Source organism: Haliotis cracherodii, unplaced genomic scaffold (genome assembly GCF_022045235.1).
Source record: "Haliotis cracherodii isolate W230 unplaced genomic scaffold, xgHalCrac1.p SCAF_10, whole genome shotgun sequence".
Classification (NCBI taxonomy): Eukaryota; Metazoa; Mollusca; class Gastropoda; order Lepetellida; family Haliotidae; genus Haliotis; species Haliotis cracherodii.
The window spans coordinates 36,050,157-36,076,997 of NW_027266265.1; the positions used below are offsets into that span (position 1 = coordinate 36,050,157).

Genomic DNA, 26,841 nt, shown 5'->3' on the forward strand with positions numbered 1-26,841 from the left:
AAATATTTGTTGAAACACAATGTTATGAACGCCTACTGAATCTTAACAGAAACAATTCAATACAATCACAAAATAGTCTAACAATAAATAAAACTGCCACATGACATTCACATGAATTTGAAACTCTAACAGGATCTCACGATGACTTAACATCTGACTGTATTGTTTTCATCTTCATCTCCTGAGAAAATCATCAAATATTTTCGTCATGTTCAAATGTAGACATAACGTTTCCTTAAAACCACGTATTGTGAACACAACTTGCCACAAAATGATATAAAGAAGATATTGTTGAGCTTTTTTACGTATTGCAGCCTTACCTATGACATAGGTGATGTTATTAGTCAAAAACATGTCTAATTCACATTTGTTTGATCACACCTGGTAACGTTAATAGTGATTCTAAACAATTGCTTGTTCTACATTACAGTGCGTCAGATGGCGTCAGACATATAACTGCTTTCAGCGTACCCATGTCGGGAAATGAACCCATGGCCGGGTCCTCGGCGTGACGAGCGAACACTTTAACCACTAGTCTAACCTACCCAGTCAGAACAAGGAAACACTTTAGCAGAGATTTTTATGCCATCGGTTTTGCGTTTCACCCAATCGGTAAATGTTGAAAACCAAACAATTTCTTTGCGCCTTGGTCTCAAATAAATTATGACTGGCTATTTATGTTGCGGTAATAATTCTCCAATTTTTCAAGTTTATAGTTATGTTTTCAGAATCAGATGAACCACAAGGACGCTGTGATAATTGCAAAATCAATAATGCACGTCCACGTTACTTATCATTAAGAGCTGCATATAATATTATGGTAATCAAGTCAGTTTTCAATAACACTGAATAGATGACAAATGTTCCTTTAATAATCATTTATTATCATTAGGAAAAATACCTTCAGAATGTTATTTTATGTATATGATGATGATGATGATGATGATGATGATGAATTAATTCCATGTACTTTCAGTTACGTAAGTTTGACTAAGGTTGGCTGAGTTTTTCAGTCTTCTGTCGCATTGCTGTTTGATTAATCTCCGGTTTCGCTTATATTGCTTCATACAGTTACCCCTTTCTAAAAAATGCAATGTATGTCTTATGGTGTTCATCGATTTCTCTTTGGCAACAGGTGACGAAGTGAATTACCTATTTGTCATGCGGTCATTTGTCACTGTTATATGAACATATTTTGTTGGTCGTTTTTGTGCAGTTAACTACGCAGGATGTATGGGCGGTACGTCATAGGCGTTGCAATACGCAGTTCAAATGAGTCCTATGCGTGGGTTCGAATCCATGCGTAACGGCGTGCCGTTAAAAATCATGGTGATTGTTGTTACCCTGCCTGACGTTCTGCATTAAGTGGAAAAAACAAGGCGTGGTCGGTTTGGTGTCAGTATATTGTGTTAAAGGGCTGGTACAATGTCGAGTGCAGTCGTGTCCAGAGTTCAACGACACTTCGGCAGCGAGTAATTTAGAGTTATTCATCTTTGTTGTTTACAAACAAACAGACAGAAGTGATCGTTCAATAAGTTTCGGGATGGGAATTTTTCCAAGGCAATTCGAGGCCTTTTTCGACCTGACGTGTGTCATATTTACTGTGGGGATTCAAGTAAGGAGTGGATACTTATCTGAAAACAGTGATTCCTACCAGCTTCCAACACTATTCTTCATTCAAGAACGGAGAAATTCTACAGTGCCAAGTTTCTGGAAATTCCAAAAATATATTTGTTAATTGTAGTGAGTGAGAGTGAATTGGACGATTCGTCGCCTTTAGCAACAGTCGAGCAACATCACGGCGGGGGACACCGGAAGGGAATCTACCCATGTAGGGAATCGACCGGGCCTTCGACATTCCAAAAGAACGCTTTAACCACTGAGCTACTACACTGCCACTTTGGTAGGTAAGACTGTTAAAATGTAACCTCATTATGTTATCGAAACATATCGTATCCCTACGAGAGATCCATGAAGGGATGGCTTACTCAACGAGCGTGATAAGGTGAAAGTTAGGGAACTCTTAGGCTTAAGTTTCATGGAACAGGATCATGGTGTCTAAGATACGCAATTCTACATATTAAGTTTCATACATAAGTCGGCACCTTAGGCCGCGTCATACCAAAAGACGTTAAAAGATGGTACTTGTTGTTACATAGTCTGGCGTTCAGCATTAAGAGGCTAAAACAAGGACTGGTCGGCTCGGAGTCAGTATACTGTGTCTGAGTGGGGTATTCATGTCAAACTGCGGTATGGTATCTCAGTGGGCTAGCACTATAGATCGGCATCAGTACACGCAGCCACACACACAAACACCCGTGCATGCACGTCGCTATATAAGTGCAATAATTTTGGACGCGACGCTAAACCCCATTTCGTCTCACCTCACCTTTCAGTCAACGTACAAAGGATCATGAATGCTGCAAAGAATTGATTGCTTGCTTATACAGTCAACAGGATGATGCGTAAGCCTGGCTTTACGTCCATCTGAAGAGTCAGATTTATGTCCAGGAACAGCCTGGACCAAAGTCGTAGACCAAAGAACACGAATACGGTCCTGAAAAAGCCCAGGTTTAAGCATGTTGGTGTTGATTGTTGTTTAACGGTGCACTCGGCAGTATACCAGGTATATTACGCCTTCTGTAAATATCGAGTTTAGATCTGCCAGTCCAGTGATTGATATCATGAGCATTGATCCACGCAATTGGTATACGATGACATGCATCAACCACGTCAGCGAGCCTGACCACCTGATCCCGTCGGTCGCCTCTTATGACAAACATGTGTTACCGAAGACCCAGATCTTCACGGGTTCCAATTTTATGCAACAAGGCAAGTATTGGAATTGAACCCATGTTGAACACTGTACACATACTCGTGATTTTTGATACGTTCACCACTGAACGTGATCGGCATGCTGAACGTGATCAACATACCGAACATGAATAACATACCAAACTTGATCAACATACTGAACATGATCAACATACTGAACGTGATCTACATACTGAACGTGATCTACGTGCTGAACGTGATCTACATACTGAACGTGATCTACGTACTGAACGTGATCATCATACTGAACGTGATCTACGTACTGAAAGTGATCTACATACTGAACGTGATCTATGTACTGAACGTGATCAACATACTGAACGTGATCTACGTACTGAACATGATCTACGTACAGAACGTGATCTACGTACTGAACATGATCTACGTACTGAACGTGATCTACGTACTGAACATGATCAACATACTGAACGTGATCTACATACTGAACGTGATCTACATACTGAACGTGATCTATATACTGAACATGATCTACGTACTGAACGTGATCTACATACTGAACGTGATCTACGTACTGAACGTGATCTACATACTGAATGTGATCTACATACAGAACGTGATCAACATACAGAACATGATCTACGTACTGAACGTGATCAACATACTGAACGTGATCAACATACTGAACGTGATCTACGTACTGAACGTGATCTAGATACTGAACGTGATCTACGTACTGAACATGATCTACATACTGAACGTGATCTACATACCGAACGTGATCAACATACTGAACATGATCAACATACCGAACGTGATCAAAATACTGAACGTGATCAACATACTGAACGTGATCTACGTACTGAACGTGATCAACATACTGAACGTGATCTACGTACTGAACATGATCAACATACTGAACGTGATCTACGTACTAAACGTGACCTACATACTGAACGTGATCTACGTACTGAACATGATCAACATACTGAACGTGATCTACGTACTGAACATGATCAACATACTGAACGTGATCTACGTACTGAACGTGATCTACGTACTGAAAGTGATCTACGTACTGAACGTGATCAACATACTGAACGTGATCTACGTACTGAACATGATCTACGTACTGAACGTGATCTACGTACAGAACGTGATCTACGTACTGAACTTGATCTACATACTGAACGTGATCTACGTACTGAACATGATCAACATACTGAACGTGATCTACGTACTGAACGTGATCTACATACTGAACGTGATCTACATACTGAACGTGATCTACATACGGAACGTGATCTACGTACTGAACATGATCTTCATACTGAACGTGATCTACATACTGAACGTGATCTACGTACTGAACGTGATCTACATACTGAACGTGATCTACATACTGAACGTGATCAACATACTGAACATGATCTACGTACTGAACGTGATCAACATACTGAACGTGATCAACATACCGAACGTGATCAACATACTGAACGTGATCAACATACTGAACTTGAAAGTATACACCGATCACCTTACAATCTCTCTTGTGTTACTTGAAACCATTTATATTATTCATTAAAATTAAACACGCAAATGGAAATTGTACCTCGTTCTTCCCAACTACTAGCACAATATGTTTCAGGAAAGAACAGCTGAAGAATGTTGTTCCCGTGTCTGCGCCGGTTTGTTTGTATGGTGATAAGCCACGCATCGTACAACCTTGTATTATTATAACTGGGAACAAATAATTCCTTGCTGTAGATAAGCTCAGGTAGCCAGCTGTTAAGTGGCGGCGCGATTGGGCTGGCGCAAACGTTATTATTCGCTTGCTTCAGACACGACTAGCTACAGAACGCAGGCTCAGGGCCATCTTTAGCCGAGCAAAAATAATGCCAAATGTCACGTAACGTTCAGTCATACTGAAGAACTGATCACGAGTCTTGCGTCTTCAGCCAAAACATATAAGACGACCATACTCAGTGAGTGAGTGAGTGAGTGATTGAGTGAGTGAGTGAGTTAGTGCTTTCAGTTAAATGTGGAGAAAAAACGCAGGTTTTAGACATCCAGAGAAATTGTGCCAAGAAAGCAAGAAACACAACTATGAAGAATCAGAGATTCTAACAAACTACCACTCACTCACTTACTTACTCCATAGTAGATATCCTGCAAATAAGGGAAGAACATGTTTTTTTTATCTCCATTCACTCCTCATTTTGGAGGCATATTTGAATTTTCTTTTTATCAAAGCAGCAAAGCGGGTGCTGTGCCACCCTGAGCAAAGGTGACACTCCGTTTATTGTTAGGATAACATGATTGCGTAATGCAAAATGGTTTCAATTCCTGATCTACTGTTATTAGAAACAGGTGAAATATGAAATTAATTATTATTATAATCATGTTATAGCACGGTAAATATAGGCAACTCTGTTCAGTGTAACTGCTGCGTTCGGGATCCTGCATGATTTGGGGTTTTCCCTGAAAGCACACCCTCATTCACTCCCTCATGAAATCGAAGATGCTGAACTCAGAAAACTTGCCTAGGTTCGGGAGGATGAATACTTGTTAAACTGCATTGTCAAAAGGACGAAGTCATTGTCTCTGAATTTGAAACGTCTTTGTCTGAAGCTAGTAATTACTTGTTCCGTTAAGACATGCTAAATGTTTTTTTCCTTCTGATAAGGATTTCCAATTATCCTGTCACGACATAACTGGGAAACCAAACTCATTGTTAACCACTATCACGAAGCAGGAAATCATGTCATGGGAACAAACCTGACATTATAATCAGGAAAAGCAGAAATGAGAACACGTGAGTGTGCCCAGAAAAGCAAACAAAACAAGGCCAGCTAATGATGTGACGGTACCTGTATATGAGCTCAAAATGCAACCTTCACTTCGAGCAGGTGTTAATTTGGCGGGACCTTTTATAAACCTCCACGGAGGAGCAAAGAGACAAAAGCCGTATTTAACGTCTGTTGGGGGTACGGGTGGCCCAGTCTTCTAAGGCGCCGCAATTCGCTGTGCAGAGTTGCGTCCCTTGGGGAACCTATGATTGTGGGTTCGAATCTCGGTTCGCCCCGATTATGTTTCTAGGTTTGTCAGCACCATACCCGTGCTCGTGGGTTTCACCGAAGTGGTAAACGTCCGAGACCTGCATCACTTGGGGATTTCCTCCCACATTAAGCTAACACGCCGCGATATAACTGGAATACTGTTAAAAGCGGTGTTAAACACAACTAACTCACTCATGTAATTTTCTTTTTTTAGGGTAGTATATATTCGCTTTATTCGTTAATCACTATGTCGGTCATGAAAAGTTAACAAATTTAGTGGCAATTTATACAGTAATCGCCGATTCACTTTGCTTACATTGTTGCATGTTTGTTTCATGTACCGCTATTAATATTGACAATGATTACAAGCGTTACAACTGACAAAAACATGAAATGTCTCATCCTGGTATTGGATTCAGATGACGTCACAATACCTTAATGGTTTGATGTTCATAGTAATAGAAAAGACCATTAAAGCGCAACACTCCACTTCGTGCGGCAATGTGCGAAGGGAGTTTCATTTATTTATTATCTAACAGATCCTCGTGTATTCCAATAGCATGTTCAGCTCCTTTGGGATCATACAAACCAAATTGTTCTTTACGGATTGCATCCACATTACCGTCTCATCCTACCGAGTGAGTGAGTGGGTAATTATTGCTTAACGCCGCATGAGCAATCTTTCAGCTCTTCGCGTCGACCTACCGAATGAAAAGGACTCTATATATCGAATAAAAACGACAAAACCCTTTCCATATTCACAAGAAATCTCCCCCCAAAGCAGAGTCGACTGTACGACTCCGACTATATCATGAGCATGTGTCTATGAATCACTATGAAATAGTGGTGATACCATGTGTCCGCCAAAAGGTGTCCCTCCGGTGACACCCGTCACAAACACAAGCAAAGGCAAGTCAAATTCACCTGCTTGAGAGACACCGCTTGTTTTGCAACATACATGTATGTTTCAGCATTGGATAGGGCCGTGGGGAAGCCAAGTGTTTAAATTGCTTCCGTAAACCCTCTCTCCCCACCAGCGTTTTTTTAAACATTCATATTTTGAGCATAACAATTCTCCGTCATAGTGTGCAAATATTCCAAACAAGCCATCCAACAATTTCGGCAGGTGAAAAAGCAAGTATTGTCCACTGGTAGCAAGTGTCGAAATTAGGAGCCAGTGACGAAATATACAACAAAGGGTTGCATTAGTCAGTGATCAATCCAAAAGGTCAGACCTCCGACCTCCGAACTTAAACTTAATTACATAATCTATTTTAATTGGTATGTACACGTATTACGTGTTATCATTTACACGAACAACATGTTGTTGTTTTGTTGTTGGTGTATTGGTCAATATAGGAATGATCTTTTTGTCAATATTTGAAAGCGAACATTAAATCCTGGAAAATGAGACGTTGGGTTCTAATCGACTTTGACCCTAACCCCGGAAATGATTCCTCGTCAATGCTTGTCATTGGTCCCCAGATATCACTGTTCGGGAGCATGGTGAACCAGGATCAACTTCCCAGGGCAATTTGTACTGGAGTACAATGTCCCCCGGGACTTTATTATGTAGGACACTATCTTGACAGCGTGCCGGGCCTTTTCCACAAAGCAAGTTCAGCTTTAAGACTGGCGTAACGCCCATGCTTCAACAAAGACTTACGATAATCTTAAAGCTATGGTTCTTTGTGGATCTCAACGAGACTCATGACGCAAAAGCGTTGGGAAGGTTTATATTGACCAGAAGTGTGGTTGCTCCTTGAAGTTGAAAATACGAAGCCGGATTCAAAGAGAAAAGAGGTAATGTACGTGGACATTTAATGTTACCCGGAACAGGAAATATTATCTTCATTAAGATGCCGGATCTGAAACCAATAAATCGAATTTCACACAATACAACAGTGATTCCCTGGTAGGCTGTGGGTTGGTTGGTTGGTGTTAGTTGAATCTACTAAATAATGCACAAATACACCATATTTATATTGTGTAGCCATGGTTGAAGTCAAACCTTCATAAACAATCTACTCCCGGTATATACCGTAATACATAGTTAAAGCCGATTGATTTCTGGAACCTAAGGTATTGAGCAAAGTCTAAACAGGACAATTGAGACCCCGGACAATGGTTCGTCAGGCATGACTACGTTGGCAATGCTCATTCGACACTAGGGACAATACCAACTAGAATGTATTGTCCTTAATGCATTGTCAACATGCTGAATCCCTACCGATATAGCCTGCATACCGACAAAGCCTGTTTCAGAAGTCTGATGTATGAATGAAATAAATTTCACACAATGACGGGGGGGGGGGGCACGGGTGGCCCAGTCGTCTAAGGCGCCGCGATTCGCTGTGCAGAGTTGCGTCCCTTGGGCACGCCAGAAACCTATGATTGTGGGTTCGAATCCCGGTTCGCCCTGATTATGTTTCTAGGTTTGTCAGCACCATACCCGTGCTCGTGGGTTTCACCGAAGTGGTAAACGTCTGAGACCTGCATCACTTCGGGCTTTCCTCCCACATTAAGCTGACACGCCGCGATATAACTGGAATACTGTTAAAGGCGGCGTTAAACCCAACTCACTCATTCACAATTACGGGTTATAAAAATATAAAAACAGCAACGCCAGCCATTAACCTGTCTCGATTGTCCGACGAAACAGACTCCATGGGGCACAAAGGGCAAGCGATGTCGTATCCTAACAGGTGGAACAGTGTGAAAAGAGCTTTACAATGTTTAGTTTTTCTATAAAGCTGAATTAATGATAGTTATAACAGAAAGGAGAGACAGACGAATGACATGGATACCTAGTACGACACGAAAAAGCCGTAAACCCATGCGAAGACCGTTATATCAAAATCATTATCACCAACGTAATAGGGAATGGTCAGAAATCAATGCCATTCCCCTGCGGGGTAACAGGGAAACGGGAGATATAAGTTGGCATGATAATGGAATGCTTGTGCTTGTCTTGGATACCTGGGCTCAAAAACAGATAATATTCCTAGGTTTATGTTATAATGTCCTGTGATCTCACCATGCGACCGGTAGTACAGGTCGTTGTATTGCCCTGATTGTTGAATGCTTTTATGTGAATATTGTTTACGCTGATTGGATCATAGTTGAGGGGATTAGTTTGGTTTAATGTCTCTTATTGTTTGCAATATGTCAGTATTATCACGGACCCATGAAGATCCGGGTAGAGGAACCCGTAAGAGACGACTATACTTGTCGTAAGAAACGACTAACGGGATCGGGTGGTCAGGCTCAATGACGTGGTTGATGCATGTCACCGTATCCCAAATGCGCAGATCGATGCTCATGATATCAATCACAGGATTGTTTGGTCAAGATTCGATTATTTACTGACCGTCGTCATATAGCTGGAATATTGCTGAGTGCGGTGTTAACCAACATTCATTGGATTCTGGCATGCCAAAGGGATACGACTCTGCATATTGAATTACAACGCATTAGACGACTGGCCATCCGTGCCCACGAATCTGTTATATTTTCTGTACAGACTGTCTTCCTTTCAGAATAGTGATTTAGTTAATGTTGTTTTAAAGCACAGTTCCATCTATGTGATCGTGGCCTGTAAATAGGTATGCCTTGGACAGCCAAATCAGTGATTGATAGCATGAACAACGACTCATGTCGCAGGGTTCCGATCACATACATGTAAAATCACCCAAGTCAAACTTGCGATAGCCCTGTTACAGCAGTCCTCTCTTCTTAGACAAGCAGTGGTCACTGCGAAGACCTTATTTGGCCCGAACCAGTGTTCTCCACAATAAGACGGCACAGCCGCTATTGGTGAAACCCCGATAGTCTTAAAGAATCGTTTCCCGTACTATCGCGTTGGGGATGTCTATATATATTTACGAATACCCGATGGCCCGGGTTCGAATCCCTGGAATAGTGCTTAAAGCGGCATAAAACCTCACTCACTCACTCATTCAACCATCCAAACTCACTCCCATTTACGTACTCTCACATGGTCCACATAAAGCCAGCAATACACTATGACGTGAATCGATACCAATATAGACCTACAGAAACACATCATTAAAACCATTGGATACAGGTACACTGTAAATATTCATGCTCGCGATCGACCCGTGTTTAAAGGCTTTATAAATTTTTCATTACACATCACTGCTCCTCGGGGAGTGTTTAGTCCGGTAAAAACGTTCCGCGCGATATAAACCTGAAACTAATCACGATCTTTGTTGTTGAAAGAACGAGGCATGACAAAGTGGTTTTGTCCACAAAACTGCCGAGATAGTGACAACATAATGAATTCACCCATATCACATCTTGTCCAGGATCAGCATTTCTGCCATTGTCTGCTCATGTTGCTTGCAATGGATGTTTACTGAACGTTTCGACCCGTGAAGATCCGGGGTAGAATAGGTCTTCAGCAACTCATGCTTGCCGTAAGAGGCGACTATGCTTGTCGCAAGAGGCGACTAACGGGATCGGGAGGTCAGGCTCGCTGAATTTGTTGATGCATTATCCGAATTGCGTGGATCGATGCTCATGATGTCAATCACTGGATTGTCTGGTACATGTGGTACAAGTCAAAATAGGGACATCATTTTTGTCACTGATGCCTCAAATTTGGAAAATGTCCTCCACATGTCTACCATAAAATGTTTCAAAAGTTTTGCTGAGGCCTGGAATATTGTAACCCTGATCAAACAACTATTGAGCAAGAGTCGTATGACGCTCTTTGAAATCGTCGTAGATTGTTCGATTGTGCCTCAACAGTTGTGAAATGTAGACACACAGGCTGGAGCTGCTGGGACATTGCTCGACATGAAGGGAAAGTTCAGCAATGGACAGTTGACGTCATATTCTTGTTGCCAGGATGTACAAGACCATGGAGTCGTTAATGAGCCTGGCTATCTCCGTTTGTTTTCCCGTCAACTGTTTTCTATACGACGGGAAAGAATTTACATTTTGTAATTTTAATGAAGAGTTGACAGACACATGTTTCGTAAGGACATTTACGAGCTAGGTAGGGCAAACCAATTACAGACCCCAGCATTTGGGATTGATAGTATGAGCAACGTCCCTCGTTGTTAGTATGCAGTGATCCCCTGAAGATCCGGGTTACAATAGGTCTTCAGCAACACATGATTGCCATAAAAGGTGACTATGCTTGTCCTAAGAGGCGACTAACGGGATCGGGTGATTAGGCTCGTTGACTTGGTTGATGCATGTCATCGATTTCGATGTTTCGACCCGTGCAGATCCGGAGTAAAATAGGTCTTCAGCAAACCATGTTTGCCATAAGAGGCGACTATGCTTGTCGTAAGAGATCGGGTCGCTGAATTTGCTGATGCATGTCATCGACCCCAATTGCGTGGATCGATGCTCATGATATTAATCACTGGATTGTCTGGTCCAGAGTCGATTATTTACAGACCGCGAGTCATATAGCTTGAATATTGCTGAGTGCGGCGTTAAACAACAAACCAACAACAACAAAAACAGTGAACCAAGTCACAAATCCGTTTAGAAGCCCCATCATAGGTTGTTTGGGACCTATTCTAACCAGAAATCCCTTCGGGGCAAAGTATGTCAGAATACATAGGCACTGTATGTCAGTATGCTAAGGCTTTGTATGTCAGTATGCTAAGGCTTTGTATGTCATTATTCACATAAATTGTATGTCAGTATACGATATGCACTGAAATTCAGTCTGCATAGCCGCAGTAATGCAGCTCTGGACCAGACAATCCATTGATTGACATCATGTCTTGATCATCGATCCACGCAATTGGGATGCGATAACATGCATCAAACCAAGTCAGCGAGCCTTACCACCCGATCCCTCTTACGTCTTTTCTGGCAATCATGGGTTGCGGAAGACCTACTCTAAACCGGATCTTCACAGGTAACACTGTTTGTCAGAATACATTGACACAGGAAGTCAGTGCACAGGGAATAACGGCACTTATAATTAGGACGACGCGGCCACCCGTGCCCCAAGTACTGTTGTGATGTATGCTAGTGCCTATTTACATAAGCATTCCAGAACTGTGTGAACGTGTCTTGTTCTTGGAAACAATGAACAAGAAACCTGCAGGTGAGGCCAATAGGTGCGGGAGTATAGATTCTAGTTGCTCATTGTAGAACGCTAAGTCTCCCTGTGGCATTGTACTGTACTCGGGGGTTGTGAACCAGTCATTTAGTATTCCATTTCACTGTTCGTTTGTATCTACTCTTGGCCATTCTGGGGTTACTGAGTTTGGATTCCGTGGGAACTTGGAAAAAGTGGTGAAGGTTGAACGACTTTGCAAGTTTGTATTGTGCCCATGACGGTGAGGTGTGTGTGTGTGTGTGTGTGTGTGTGTGTGTGTGTGTGTGTGTGAGAGAGAGAGAGAGAGAGAGAGAGAGAGAGAGTGTGTGTGTGTGTGTGTGTGCTAGTCTCGACTAATGCCGATTTTATAGTCCTAGCGAACGAAGATACCATGCCGCAGTTTAACACGAATACCCAGCTCAGACACAGTATAGTGACTCCGAGCCGACCAGTCCTTGTTTTAGCCCCTTAATGCCGAGCACCAGACAGGGTATAAAGAAGTACCATCTTTTAACGTCTTTTGGTATGACGCGGCCGGGGATCGAAATCCCGACCTTCTGCTCTCCGTATGGACGGTCTACCACCAGACCACGGAGGTTTCATAATTGAAACTCACAGTATTTTCATCTGGAATCTGGAATATATCAATATACGATGAGGTCTTACCTGGAAATCAGGGAGGACAACAAGCCGAGTGCTCTTTTTGGCTGTGTGAAAATCAGATGATTGTAGGTTCGAAGCCCAGATTCAGATTTAGATCATGGGTTTGTCTGCACCATGTCCGTGCTCTTGCATTTCAGCACACTGGCGTCACTCTGTACTTTACTCCCACATTGGGGCAGTGGGATAGCCTCGTGTTTAAAGCGCTCGCTCGTCGCGCAGTAGACCCGGGTTCGATTCGCCATATGGGTACAATGCCTGAAGGCTATTTCTTGTGTCCCCCGCCGTGATATTGCTGGAATATTGTTAAAAGCGGCGTAAAACCCCACTCACTCACTTAACTCCCACTTTGAGATGACTCACCAGGCTATCATTGCAATACTGTTCAATGCTGTGTTAGACCCAACTCACTCAGGCAACAATTGTGGATATTGTGGGATATGAAATTCGTTAAAATACATTTCAAATGTATGTTGCCCTTCTCAAGGACATGCGTCACAAAACGTTACGATAATAGACTTTATTAATGCATGTTTAATAATGTAAACAAAAACTCTTATATCTGTTTTAGTCCGAATTAGTTATACGGAAAAGAACCAGCGAGGACGCACCTGATACCCTCTTGCGTGAACGCCTTTCACTGTGACGTCGGATGTGTGTGCAAAGTGCACGGTGCATTTCTAGCCATAGCAAGGATTTAAAAAAGTTACGTCCAAAATATTTAGTTTTTAGCAAATACGTGCAAGACAACGCGACAACGACTTAGATACTCAGTTAACCTTGTGTATTTCTTAAGTTCTGTTAAGAACAGTTATTTTAGTCTACGAACAATATAATCGAAACAAGCATCAGTGTTTGCAAAAGTACCATGAAACCTCGTTATTACGGACCTCGGTTGTAGGGAAACCTCTCAAAGAACGCCCTCACAAATACAAGTTTAACGCGCCCATTCGTTAATTCGGAAATAATTAAATCCGGATAAATTCCCTGAGGAATCGTCCCAACTGGTTTCTCTATCATATAACGTCGCGACAAAGGGATGCAAGACGTGGACGTTTGACGTTATTCCGAGACCCAGAATTGTCATGTTGCTTGAACACAGAGGAATATGACTAGACAAACTTGGCATTGGAACCCATGGTCATTGATCCTCTCTGCTAAAGCATCCGTGCCAACAAGACAAGATGTGTCACTTTATGCAACTTAATCCTGCCAGGTCACTGTGTCTTCTGGCTATTGACATCCGTCCTTCACCTTGCTCCCACTTGTTTTAACCTGACTAATACCGTATTAGCTTTTGTACTCGTATTTTTGTAACGTGAGTAATATCAGTGCAGGGAGTTTCTACTTTGACATGTGTCTGTGGTCTTGTCAACATGTTTGTATCTCAAGGACAAGTCACTGACACGTTTTTTCTTGAACCAACAATTGCCGTTTCTCTCATAAGAAAATAGAATATATTTTTAATGAATTATTGACACCTAAAGAAACCTAAAACCGCATTTCCTATTACTAAAGCCATGAATGAATGAAAAATTATGTTTGTTTTCTCTCGAAACAGCACTAAGAAGAGATTATAAATTCATTCAAGGTCAACAAGAAAGTCAGCACAGCCGCAAAATGTAATAAAACATTCATGGCTAACATGACCAGTTTCTCATAAACAATCTTTTGACGGGGTTTTATTACCATGATAACTTCTGCCTCGACTCAACTGAGTAGTATCTTGTAGTCCTTGAATGACATTTAGAAGTGAACTCACATTTAGTTTTAAGAGAGCGAAAATATGAATGTCAACGTCTTTATTACGAGGAACACTACGTTTCGGAATATATGCTTACTCCTTCATTCACCTAATAAAGGAGTAAGCATATACTTCGTAACGCTGTGTTCCTCATAAAGAAGTTGACATACATATATTCTCTCTCTTACTGTATCTTGTACTATTAATAATGTTGCCATGTGTCCATGAATTCCACAACATGATATGTATTAATGAACGTGTCAGTGTGCACGTGAACGTGCATTGGCGTAACAATAGTCATGAAAATAACAGCTATATTACAACCACAAGTCGTCCTTCATAAATTCTCAAAGGATATCAAAACTTGGCATTCAGTTTTTACATCTGTGTCTTAATTATTAATAATGATATAAAATGAATTGGAAAAAGAACCGATACGAAAATGTCCACACTATCAATAAGACACAACAATGAAACTCTAGTTTGCTATGGTTCAATGGAAACTCAGCCAACATGACAATTTGTGTAAAAGTTGAATTCGATCGCTCAAATATTTAAGAAATGACTTTATACCATAAAAATATAATTCACGAACAGAAGGCTTTACAATCGGTATAAGGGATCGGAATATATGCCCTGGAGCATCGACATGTAGCATCGGAATTTACTATAAACCAGACGAAGCATGTCACGTTTGAGAGGAAGGCCCTTGGTACAATAACTCCTGGAATGTCTTTAATATGCATGCAAGGATTACCAAATTATAAATGACTTTGGATTGATACAAGTGTATATGTTTCCATTTCGAAGCAACATAAAACATTCTCCTCCTTTTTTGTGACCATTCTTGGATTGATGGCAAAGGACCACTTTACTTCAGCAGCACAATCATCACACAAGAAAAAGTATATCATAGATTGGTTTATTCGTATAAAAATGCCAAGGAGAAAAATAACTCCTTAACTTTATTTACATTTGTACGTAAAAAGAATATACAAGATGTGCGTTTCATCTACAAAATCTTCATTTGTAAACAATCAAATGAAACTTAGGATTTAGTTGTACAACCATGAAAATAGTACATTGTCAACAAAGTCTCACAAACGATTTGAAGTTATTATTATTCGTACAATAACGAACGTCTAAAAACGTAACACAATGTTACTTCTCCAAACAAAATAAATTATTTCAAATTAAATTTGAGACAAATTGTTAACAAACATAAGGGACAAAATTCTTATTACGATTATTTTGGCCAGTAACAAGAATTCACGAAAGTACTATTTTCATCGTTCATTATCACTACGTTGACTACCAAACTAGTAGTTACCAATGAAACACATTCATCCGCAGATAGGAATGGTACGTGCAAAAATTGGTATCATGGTCGGAAATGTTTCAGATTTCTTATAACGAGTCAATATGTTCAATGATCAATGCAAACACTGATCGGGGGTGTTATGATCGATTATCTCTACTTGAACAACACCATTTTCCTTAAGTCCGAAATAGGTGGTAAACTGCACCGGATATTTGGATCTCTTGATTCGAGGTGTTGAACCACCACACCAGAAGAAAATCCTCGTTTGCCTACAGTCATATGATAATCATGTGATAACTCTTATTATGAGTCCAGATGATGATGATGATGATGACTATGACGGCGACGACGACGATGATGATGATGATGCGATGGTGATGCTGATGGTGATGGTGATGCTGATGCTGATGACGACGATGGCGACGATGGTGATGATTGCATGAAGGTATTAAAGAGTTCATTTTGTTTGACATTTGTACGTCTTATTTGTTCGTTTTGTCGAATGCTTGTTTTCTTTACACGGGGATGAGTACAAGGAGAGGGAGTCAAAGTTCAGGCTCTTTGTCACTCTGATATCCACTGAGTTGCTGTTCCTCTTTGACTTTCCTTCACGATCTTGTTTCCACTGGCCATCATTAACCTCGATCTTGTTCCTCGTGAAATGGTTCTTGAGGAGGTTATTCTCTGTCATCTCATCACACACACCACAAACATCTGTTTCACTTCGACAGTTCTTTGAACTCTTCCTTGGCAAGTAGGGTGACTTTGCCTTTGACCTTTGTGGCGGTAGTGGGGACACGGGCCTTGACCGCCTTCCGGCAGGGGATTTCAAAGAGTCTTTGGGATAGTAATTAAAGTTTTGGAAAAAGGTTGATGAGACATGTTCATCGTTGACGTAGTGGCGTGGGCCGAAACTGGACTCGGAGATAATCGACGTTGAACCATTTAAGGCGTTCAGGTGCATCAAACCGAATCCGGAATCACTGTCCCTTGTTACACTTGTAAGAGCTGGAGACATGAACATGGTTGCTGAAATAAGAAAAAGAATCATAAGTATTGATATACATATTCATTGATGGTTTAATTCAGAATCAGCAGTACGTAACACATCACATCGGTAGACACCAATAACGGGCTCACACATTGTAACCATTTTAAGAATTGAACCCATTTTCGAAGTGACGAGCAAACGCTTTAACTAGGCTACCCATTGTCCATCTGATCAAAGAACACATAGAATGTTTTAGCCACAAGAGAAAGTGCATTTTGTAGGATGATTTCATGCATAGCTGACACAAGCCACCAGTCACTATATGCTTATAACCGATCCTATCAACCCTTTTTATCATCGTTTTAACTTGACGTTCTGCTAAATATCACTGGAGTAAACAGAACATTGCACCCAGCATGCAGCTTAAGGTTGTTAGATTAAGCAAACAGGGTAGACGAGTTCGACGCACCGTTACAGGCTTTAGATCAATAGATTCAGGTATATAATAGCATATATTAGGTTCAATCGATTTCATTAATCACATTGGGATAAACAGTCTCACTTAAGCATGCATCGCTCTTCTTTTATGCCTTTGTTTTCCTTGAGAGAATTCAAGACATAATTGCTAACTATGCTCTTCAACATTCGAAGGAAACACTAACACGCTTTTTTCTTATAAGAATGTCTATATCGATTAGTGCTAATGTCTTTCTCTTGGTCATTACCATTACAAATCTAGCTTAGCAAATACCGAGCACCAAAACGAATAGTTTGAGGTTATTAAAAGACATTGCTACTATTAGTATTGAATATTTGCGCATTAGCAACCGATTAATTATTTGCATACATAGTGTAACATTGTAAATGCTGACTGGTCCATTTACTAATTCAACGTCAATGTCCCTTACAAAACATTTACCACTTAGCAATTTCTGTTATGTTAGTTGCTACAAAAACAAAGTACAACAGGAAGAAAAATAAGATATAAACTACTCTTTTTAGCATATCGATTTAACATTATCTAGCTTTCCTCAAACCATGACTAAGAAATCCATGCAAACCAGAAAAATGATCCCGCTTGTATTTCTCAATGGTTTCGAGAACATCTAGTCTCAGTTTTCAGGCAGCCCACGCACAAAATCAGTCTAGCAACCGTTGCTACCTATGTATGACTTAGCCTTGTAACAGTTGCGTACATACATTATTTTACATTAACACCACCGATAACATCCTTCATACCATGTAAGAGAGTGAATGAAGTTTTATGCCGCGTTTAGTAATATTCAAGCAATATCAGACATGTACAACAAACATGGACGTCACACACTGAAGTATTTATAGGAATCGAACCGGGCCATCGGCGTGACCAGCGACCGCTTTAACCAATAGGCCAACCACCGCCGTGTGTTCCGAAGTCTAATTTCAGCCCCTGTATTTGTCGGAACTATACGATTCTGTTTATATTTAAGAGATAATTTGTTATGATAAGGGTCGACCTAACGTGTAAAATGTCTTGTTTACTGTCCAACCCCAAAGACCTTTCAGCAACTCTGAACTAGGTCGTAAGCAGGACACTCACGTCCTCGAGCAAGTATCAAATCGGCTTATAGGTCAGACTCAACCCATTCTCCACCTTGGGCGGATTTGTTCGACCGTTGTAGGTAATTAGGTGGTGTCTCTTAATCACCCTACAAAGGCAGACACATGGCTAACAACATAGGTCGCGTAACCTGTAGTATTGGGTGCAGCTGTCGCTTGAATATACGAGTTCGACTGATTTCTTAAGCAGGGCGTTACGATATAGCTTTGATATTTATAACGCAGCCAGTGTTCGCAACAACACCAGCTTCTAGCATATCGATCCATAAATCGAAAACCATTTGCGTTTTTAGATATTTTCTGTTCGGATTTGCTTGATCGTGACAGAAATGTTTTCATGTTATCTATGATGATATGTTGTTGATGCATCCTTCAGCTGTTATTGAAATCGATAATTTGTGAATAATCATACGTGTACATTGTTGCAATAATATTTTGTTATCCCATGATAAATATGTTTGTGCTTCGACAGACAACTGTTTTACATCACTGATAACGGAATTAATATATTTTCAGAACCTAGCTTTAATAGCATATTCAGACTAAATATTGATAAAAAAACAACATCTTATACGAACCAATTTATATGAAACAATAAATAAAAAAATTACCCTGAATATAATTTTCAACTAATAGCTCACAGATCAAGGATATTTTGTGTGAGCACATTTCAGGGTTACGGATGGGGAAAATGGGCATTTAGTAGTAGTCAGAGCATGGATCTTACAAAACTATATAACGATCAAATTATACATTCACCCAGCGTTTGGTCAATAATGCTGAAAGGTCGAAAAGGCTGCACAAAAGTTTTATCGACAATGCAACCGCAAAAGCGTCATCGACTCACACACAAGAAAAGAAATAATCTCATTCAATCTTTGAATCTGAATAACAATAACCCTTTATATGAATAACGCTTTATTCATTAACTGCAGGGATTCTAATATTCTGTTCACGAATATAAATTGTGAATTATTTACCCGCTGCCATTGAAACCTTTCTTGTTATTAGTCTTTCAATCAAACCGCTATATCCAAACCGTCACATAGAGTTTTAGAGTTTCTACATTATGTAGAAATGCCATTGGTAACATATAGGTAAGCACAGTGTGTGGGATGACTGTCTGCATTAAGCCTTTTGACGTAGACTTGAAGCTAATTTGGTATTACCGCAGCTGACGTCTTCTCGACACGCCATCACAAGCTGAAGAGTATATAGCCTTGGGTGGCACCAGGTCTTTCATAAATGCTTCTAGAACTCCTTCAAGATACTGTATAAATATAAGTGACCATTTCGCTATTACTACATTCGGTCTGAGGCATTAGTGAGTGAGTATGGTCATATGCTGCTTTTAGCAATTTTCCAACGATATCACGGCGGGGGACATGAGAAATGGGCTTCTCACATTGTACCCATGTGGAGAATCGAACCCGGGTCTTCGGCGTGACGAGCGAACGTTTTAATCACTAGACTACATCACCTCCCTACTGAGGCATTAGCTAAACGTACAGCGACTCACAACAGTCTTCAGAATCGTTTGAAACCATTTCTTCACATAATTGTCAAAAGTATGCATAACCATTTAACCATAACCATTACAATGGTATGCCTTTGTTATTAATGTTTTTGCGAAAGGACAAATATGGACTTTTATCACATTTCATTTGAAGGTTAGGTTAATTTAGAACAAAGTTTTAAAGAAAGTAGCTCAAATATTCTTTACAAATTTGTTCTACAACAAAATCAGAAAGTATTTGCACAACGCTAACGTAAAGCACAGATAACAGAAAGAACTTCAGTCAAGGATGTGAAAATGACAAATGTCCTTGAATATTTTCAAACACGATTATTTCTCTGACATCTTTCGAATTTCTAATCAAACCAATGCACACAAATACATCTAAAACACTTGTGATAATGTAGGCAGAATAATCTCTGATGTTGACGTTTTACATTTACTTACATGAAGTAACTGAAATTTTCAAAAGACCTTGAGAAGCAATACAGTTCGTATACATATACAAACGGGTAAATAAGGGTAGAGTTAGAAATAAAACATCACCCACCTGTATAGATAGACAAAGTTGCTGGGCTATAGAAGTCCGGCACCCTGATATGGATCAGAGTCACAAAATGCTGCAGTTGCAGACAGAGCACATTCCACTAGTTGCAGATGTGTAGAGCATGCGAGTCACAAGCGTTCTGGCAGCGAGATTTCGCGGCCTCGCTTTTCTACCGTCAGATAAGCGTTGGAGGATCGATACCGTGCAGGCTTCAGCGATGGCCTCGCATCACGATGCAACTGCCAGTGTCAGCTTACATCTAGTTAAAGAGTCACACGTTTTCTGTTCCGTTAGGTATGAACTTTAAGCCTCAGGGTCGAACTGGAGGTTGTACTCCATATTTGGAAAATGTATTGATTTTACTTTCCCGAGTTTAGTTTGAGGGAATCGTTGTTGCTGCGCGGATGGATTAAGGATTGCCCGATGGATGGCGGGTTGGATGGTGTCGTGTGGCGTTTCATCAGTCAAAGGGGGTGTAGCCTTTATTAATGCTAAGGTTCATGATGATGCTCCTTATAGATTAAGAGGATGAAATTTAACGTGAGTCGTTAGATTTGCTTGTTGTTGTTGTAGCTTGTGTATTCGTATCCGATGTGTAATTAGTAAGGCTTGGACATATGTCATTCTAAGAGGTGTTATTTTTTATCTGGATTATCTTAGACAGGACTATGAAATAAAAGTATAGACGAGGAAATACCCCTGAGATAAATACGTTACGGTGAGTTCTATCACGTTTCGTCGGTAACGTTCAACTGGACGAAGGGTTCGTTTGTCAACTGTACAAATACAAAACTTAACTATTTGCCCTGACATATATCACTGTCGTCTTGTCTGAACAACACGTTTATTTCTTGTCTGGCCATCTTAAATTTCATAAAATCAATCAGAAAGAGACATTATTCGTCATTCGATACGAAAGTATGCATATTATGATTCCTTTATGAACGAGAAACGTGTGACCTCGACTTAAAAAGACGTCATATCTTGCAGTTTTGATTATTGTGGCATATAAGGTGCTCTCGAGAAGGACAATGCAACTTGTTCGTCTAGGAAATACACGTTTCGCTATACACGGCGAGTAATTTGTAATTAATTCCGGATCAGACGCTTCAGCTCGCAGTTTGGACGTTGATCGGCGTCATCTTGATGCGATGTCTGTTCTTTTTATTCTCTGATTGCTATACTATCGATTGCAACTTGTTCCGTCCTGAAAACCTCAGGAAGATAGTTAAACCGTAAGCAGTTTTGAATTCCAATATGAATTCGCAATTATGAAAATTCCGATATATGTTTTCCTCGACCATGGTGTGTTCCGAATGCCCCAACCCTCTTGAAACCAAAAATATATTGTATGACATTTTTGGAACAATGTTTCCAAATTTATTTTCGTGTTGGATTTTGTGGTTTTCCTTGTTTTTGAGTCATTTGGGACATTATTTACTTGTTACCACAAAACAAATGCCACAGCTCCAGTCTACAAGATATGTTATGGCAATACCCTCTATACATGTTTGGTGTTTTTGTGTCTGGACATTCAGGGGATACGCTATGCACATCTCCCGTGGAGTAGAAAAGGTCCTTGCATCGATTGAGAGCTGACTTGCAATGTGTAACAAGGCTACGTGTCACAATGCAGATTCCGACACTGAACACGTGAACATTGATCACCAGAGCAATACATGGTCTATGGCCAAGTGTTAACGGGTGACCGTTCCAAGTGACAACTAAACGTGTGGAGGTACTGCTTATCCGAAAATTGCCAAGAGGCAAATAATTACTTCCAAGATAATTTCAGGATGTGGAGGCATCTAAATGATATAGAATGCAGGAATGGTTTTCCCGGCTTGGAGAAATAGCAGTAATCTTGTAGTTTAGTTACCACCTGTCAAGCTTTTATTTCCTAATGTTCTCCTAGGTAAGATTTGTTCATGGGCTGTGTATACTCCCTATCACATCAATCAATCAATCAAGCAATCAAGCAATCAAGCAATCAATCGGTCATTGATCAATCAATCAAGCAAGATTGTTGTTTCAGATTGTCCACTCTTGAATGGTTTGTGTGATTTATGTAATTTTCCCAGTGTTCTGATTCAATTCCGATTTAAGGCTGTTCTGATATTGTTGAACTATGCCGGTACAGCAATATTTGAATCGTTTACAAACTTATCAATAGTTGCTCACGTGTTGACATAAATGAAAGCTTCACTCCTAGCAACCATTACCTATATGTTAAGTGGTGTGAAGTTAATGTTCTTTATCGTCACTGCTGCGACACGAAGCGATAATAATAAACCCGGTCTCTTTTTCAATGTCGATGCAGCTAGAAAAGGAGAGTTGACATTTTTTAAACATAAACTTTTTACCAAAGCGACTATTATTAACTGGAGTATCTACTTCGGTGACAATGCGACAAATATAGAACAAACATTCTTCACGAATGAACGGTTTTCCCGGTAGAGAGACATAGCAGCTACGTAACAGGTAAATCTGTACAGATTTCTCTCTCTCTCTCTCTCTGTCTGTCTCTGTGTGTGTCTCTCTCTCTCCCTCTCTCTCTCTCTCTCTCCTAGCATTGGCTCAGCCACTTGTACTGTCTGTCTATCTGTCGTGTTGAAAATAAACCGTGTATATTGCATTCAAATAGACAATGCATGTTGAGTGAGTGAATGAGTATTAATCAACACCGCATTTGAACATATTTCAGCAATGTCACGACAGGTAATGCATGCTGAACACATTGTGTCAATGTATGTCCAATAGACACCGTATATTGCACACAGATTGACAACGTGTGTTGCACGCAAATGGACATGTATGTTGCACACAAATAGACAATGTATGTTGCACACAAATAGATAATATTTTTTGCACACAAATAGAAAATGTATGTCGCACACTTCACAATCTGACGCATCAGTGAAGAAATTAATGTCTGATGCCAATCCTTTTTTCACTTGTATCTTATATTCCCGACGAATTTTTAGGTGAACAAATGGCTTGCCTTTGTATGTGTATGTAACGGGTGCCACAGGTGGGACACGACACGCTTTCTTTTCCGCTGTCACCGAGTATCATCACTATTATATAGAGAATCTCACCAGAGTGTCTTTTGATATCAAATATATCAACACGAGTTGATAAAAGTGGTGAAAATCCGAGGCCTGCCGAGGTTTTTTTCCACTTTTATCAATGAGTGTTGATATTTTTGATATCAAAAGACACGAGGGTGAGATTTTATTTATCATCCAACATCATTCTTCCAACTTTTTCAGTTTGTAGAAAGTAATAAGCTGTGTCTTAAGTGTAAAAGGTACTGCTAACAGCTTCAGAAGCAGCGCCATTAGTGAGGTCATTTGTTTGTGACGTCATGGTAACCAATGACGTCACAATGGTCTGCAAAGCATTGTGATGTAATTTTATTGCAGCGATATCTACAATATAGATATCGCTTAATCTCACCAAAGCGATATCTCCTGTGGGAGCCAGTTTTGGATGATAAATAGTGATTCGTAAACACATTCTTATGATGTAGTCGGAACAATGGACTCATTTTTAGCCGAGATTTCGCATGATCAAGGATATTGTAGAACTCGCTTAAGTCTACACAATAATGCTTTATCATTGCGAAAGAATGAGCATCGATCGACACCATTGACGTAGGATGACAAAATCAGTCACAGAACCCCAGTAGCCCATCCTTATGTTAGTCGGCTCTTCTTACAAACTCAAAGACCTTTTCTGGCCCGGAGTCCAACCAGAGCCTTGTCCAGTGATGATTGGTTGGTTTGTTGTTTAACGCCGCAATCAGCAATATTCCAGCTATATGACGGCGGTCTGTAAATAATCGAATCTGGACCAGACAATCCAGTGATTAATAACAATGGGCATCGATCCACGCAATTGGGATCGATGACATGCATCAACCAAGTCAGCGATCCTGACCACCCGATCCCATGAGTCGCCTTGTACGGCAAGCATGAGTTCCTGAAGACCCAGTGAGTGAGGTTGAAATACTCCTGCCATCAACCATGTCACCAAGCCTAACCACATAAACATCACAACACTATAATTACAATACAAATCGACAGTACCATTTATGTACTATATACCCAATTATAGGTTATAGAACATTTACAATTAGAAATAATTACATGTATACCATTCTTCAGACTGAAGTTCTCGTCACGATATGCCTGGACGTTAAATTGTAATTCACTCCCTGGACTGAATGAAAAACGTTTTCAGTTGTGCCCCCTTGTATACACGAAAGGATGTCAACAATAAATATTGCACGAGATCATAACATAGTAAGAGGTCGGTCCATTCAAATGTCATTCCCTTGGGTATTCGTTCATCAAATGGAGACCTAGACATGAAAATGCCACACTCATCCCGGGGAGACAATTGATTTGCTGCCTAGTCCCTAATGGTCAGACACAAGGACACCAGAGCTTGCAAAACAAGCACGGGATCAAATCGTAGTTCAGCTACTTGGACGTCGCGGTGATGCTGAGGGCAATTTAAAGATGTGTTTCTGAGACTGAATTGGTAGATTTGAAAAGGATGAGGTACGATAGGGGACTGTTTGGGACTATAACATTTAAAAGATTGTTTGTTTGTTGTTTAACGCCGCACTCGGCAATATTCCAGCTGCAAATAATCGAATCTGGACCAGATAATCCAGTGATTGACATCATCATGTGCATCGATCCACGTAATAGGGATGCGATGACATGCATCAAACAAGTCAGCGAGTCTGACCTCCCGATCCATTTAGGCACATATTACGACAAGCATAGGTTTCTGAAGTTCAATTCTGAAGATCATGAACAATGAACTGATCCAACACAATTATCATTAATAGTTAAATCGAAAAACACTCTAAGTAAGTCTAGACTTCAGATAAATTACAACTGTAAATTATTCCAGCATAGGGCGGTGGGGTAGCCGAATGGGTAACGCGTTCACTCATCACGCAAAAGATCCCGATTTGATTCCCCACATTGGCACAATGTGTGAACTCATTTTTGGTGTCCCCCGCTGTGATATTTCTGGAATTCTGCTAAAGCGGCGTAAAACTATACTCAATCACTGTGGTGTGAAAACATAATTGTTTATCCGTACTAGTGTTGCTGCACTATTAACTTACGTTTCAGACTTATACTATTTTATCCAATATTAACACAAGTGGAAGCCTCGGTGGCTGAGTGGGTTAGATCGCTGACTTTGTGTGCTGGCGATTAGGTGCCTCACCCTGGCAGGTGTGGGTTCGAATCCCGGACGGGACTCAACCCAAGAAAGTACTAGAATCTGTACTTTACTAAGAAAGTGTTATCCCAAATATAACATTAGTTACAATATTAACACAATTATACATCAAGGCTTTGCAGTTCGATTGACATAAACTACAGGAGTGAGAATACAAGCGTTTATGAAACAAGGATTCAGTTCTTGCGGTCTTCTCTAATACCAATGTACAGTATCGAGTAGTTGTTTCATACATCATCGGCAGCTGTACAAACGTACTGGTAGTGTCATCAACACCCTACCTTTGAATAATTGATAAATACCCAATCAAGCGTAGTTATTGATTCCCCGTGGACTAGCTATCACCCGTAGATGGTTCTGAGTTCAATCACCAGTACTTCAAGAGTCCAACACCTGTTTGTTGCATTGAAACAATCACAGACAAGCAGGTTTCTCTGAACACTGTGTGTTGACGAACCTGTTGTCCTCCAGTCACATCTTCTAAGACAGGCCATACATCAGGAGAGTGGGTTATTGCCCGCTAGTATCTGATGATGAAAGGGCCACGGAGCACAATTAATGGTGTCCATTTGCTGTCGTAGATGCTGCTTAATCCAGTCAGTGATATGGTGGTGATATTAGGTCACTACAGTGCGATCATTACAATGTTATGATTTGAAATTAATGCCATGTTGCTTTTCAAATTATGGAATGCTGTCAGGGACATTCTCGCGATCTCGCCATTCTCGTGTTTTGGGCATATTTAGCTCGTTTCCAAAGGTCGAGATCGCGAGAATGTCCCTTCAGTATTCCATATCAATTGGAGCATTCCTATATTTGTTTTGAAGCTTGTCTGTGCTCTTATGTTAATGCTAAGCATTGGCGATACGTTGGTTTTGGTTACTACAGTAGGGCCATTGCAATGTCAAGATTTGATATGTGTTTGTGTTCAAATGAAGCGTCTATTAATTTGGGTCATAGTTTACAGTAAAGGAAATCGGCTTTTTTTTTAATATATCCGATGACTTGTGGGGTCAGACTTATGAATCAATATTGTACAATGTTAAAAACAAATTAATGGGATCAAAGGAGACTTGATTTACCATTACATTAGGCGTGGTGGGGTAGACTCGTGGTTAAGGCGTTCGCGCGTCACGCTGAAGGTCCGGGTTCGATTCCCCATACGTGGAGGGAGGTGAAGTGGCGTTTAACGTCGCGTTCAAGATTATTGCACTTATATAGGAACGTGTATGTCGACTTTATAGTGCTAGCC

General features: G+C 40.5%; 3 protein-coding genes across 3 annotated transcripts; 2 read left to right on the forward strand and 1 right to left on the reverse strand.

Annotated features, from left to right (window-relative positions):
- Window positions 1-2,941: 2,941 nt before the first annotated feature.
- Window positions 2,942-3,508, forward strand: LOC139453752 (uncharacterized). Its single transcript, XM_071235219.1, has one exon. It carries the CDS (start codon window positions 2,942-2,944, stop codon window positions 3,506-3,508), a length of 567 nt encoding a protein of 188 aa, XP_071091320.1.
- A 27-nt stretch (window positions 3,509-3,535) lies between these two features.
- Window positions 3,536-16,111, forward strand: LOC139453753 (uncharacterized). The gene is made up of 2 exons (XM_071235220.1): window positions 3,536-4,315; window positions 15,944-16,111. Exons 1-2 carry the CDS (start codon window positions 3,536-3,538, stop codon window positions 16,109-16,111), a joined length of 948 nt encoding a protein of 315 aa, XP_071091321.1.
- On the reverse strand, window positions 15,337-20,512 carry LOC139449947 (uncharacterized). Its single transcript, XM_071231563.1, has 2 exons — window positions 20,325-20,512; window positions 15,337-16,697 (listed from the first exon to the last, which is right to left on the reverse strand). The coding sequence occupies exon 2, from the start codon at window positions 16,690-16,692 to the stop codon at window positions 16,126-16,128; it is 567 nt and encodes a 188-aa protein (XP_071087664.1). The 5' UTR covers window positions 16,693-16,697; window positions 20,325-20,512; the 3' UTR covers window positions 15,337-16,125.
- Window positions 20,513-26,841: the final 6,329 nt, after the last annotated feature.

Excerpts from the sequence above, each read along its gene's own strand:
- LOC139453753 (XM_071235220.1), top strand. The coding sequence starts at position 3,536 with ATGATCTACATACTGAACGTGATCTACATACCGAACGTGATCAACATA. Across the intron at positions 4,316-15,943 it reads TCAACATACTGAACTTGAAA|TCATATGATAATCATGTGAT; the intron begins GTATACACCGAT and ends GTTTGCCTACAG.
- LOC139449947 (XM_071231563.1), bottom strand. The coding sequence starts at position 16,692 with ATGTTCATGTCTCCAGCTCTTACAAGTGTAACAAGGGACAGTGATTCC.
- LOC139453752 (XM_071235219.1), top strand. The coding sequence starts at position 2,942 with ATGAATAACATACCAAACTTGATCAACATACTGAACATGATCAACATA.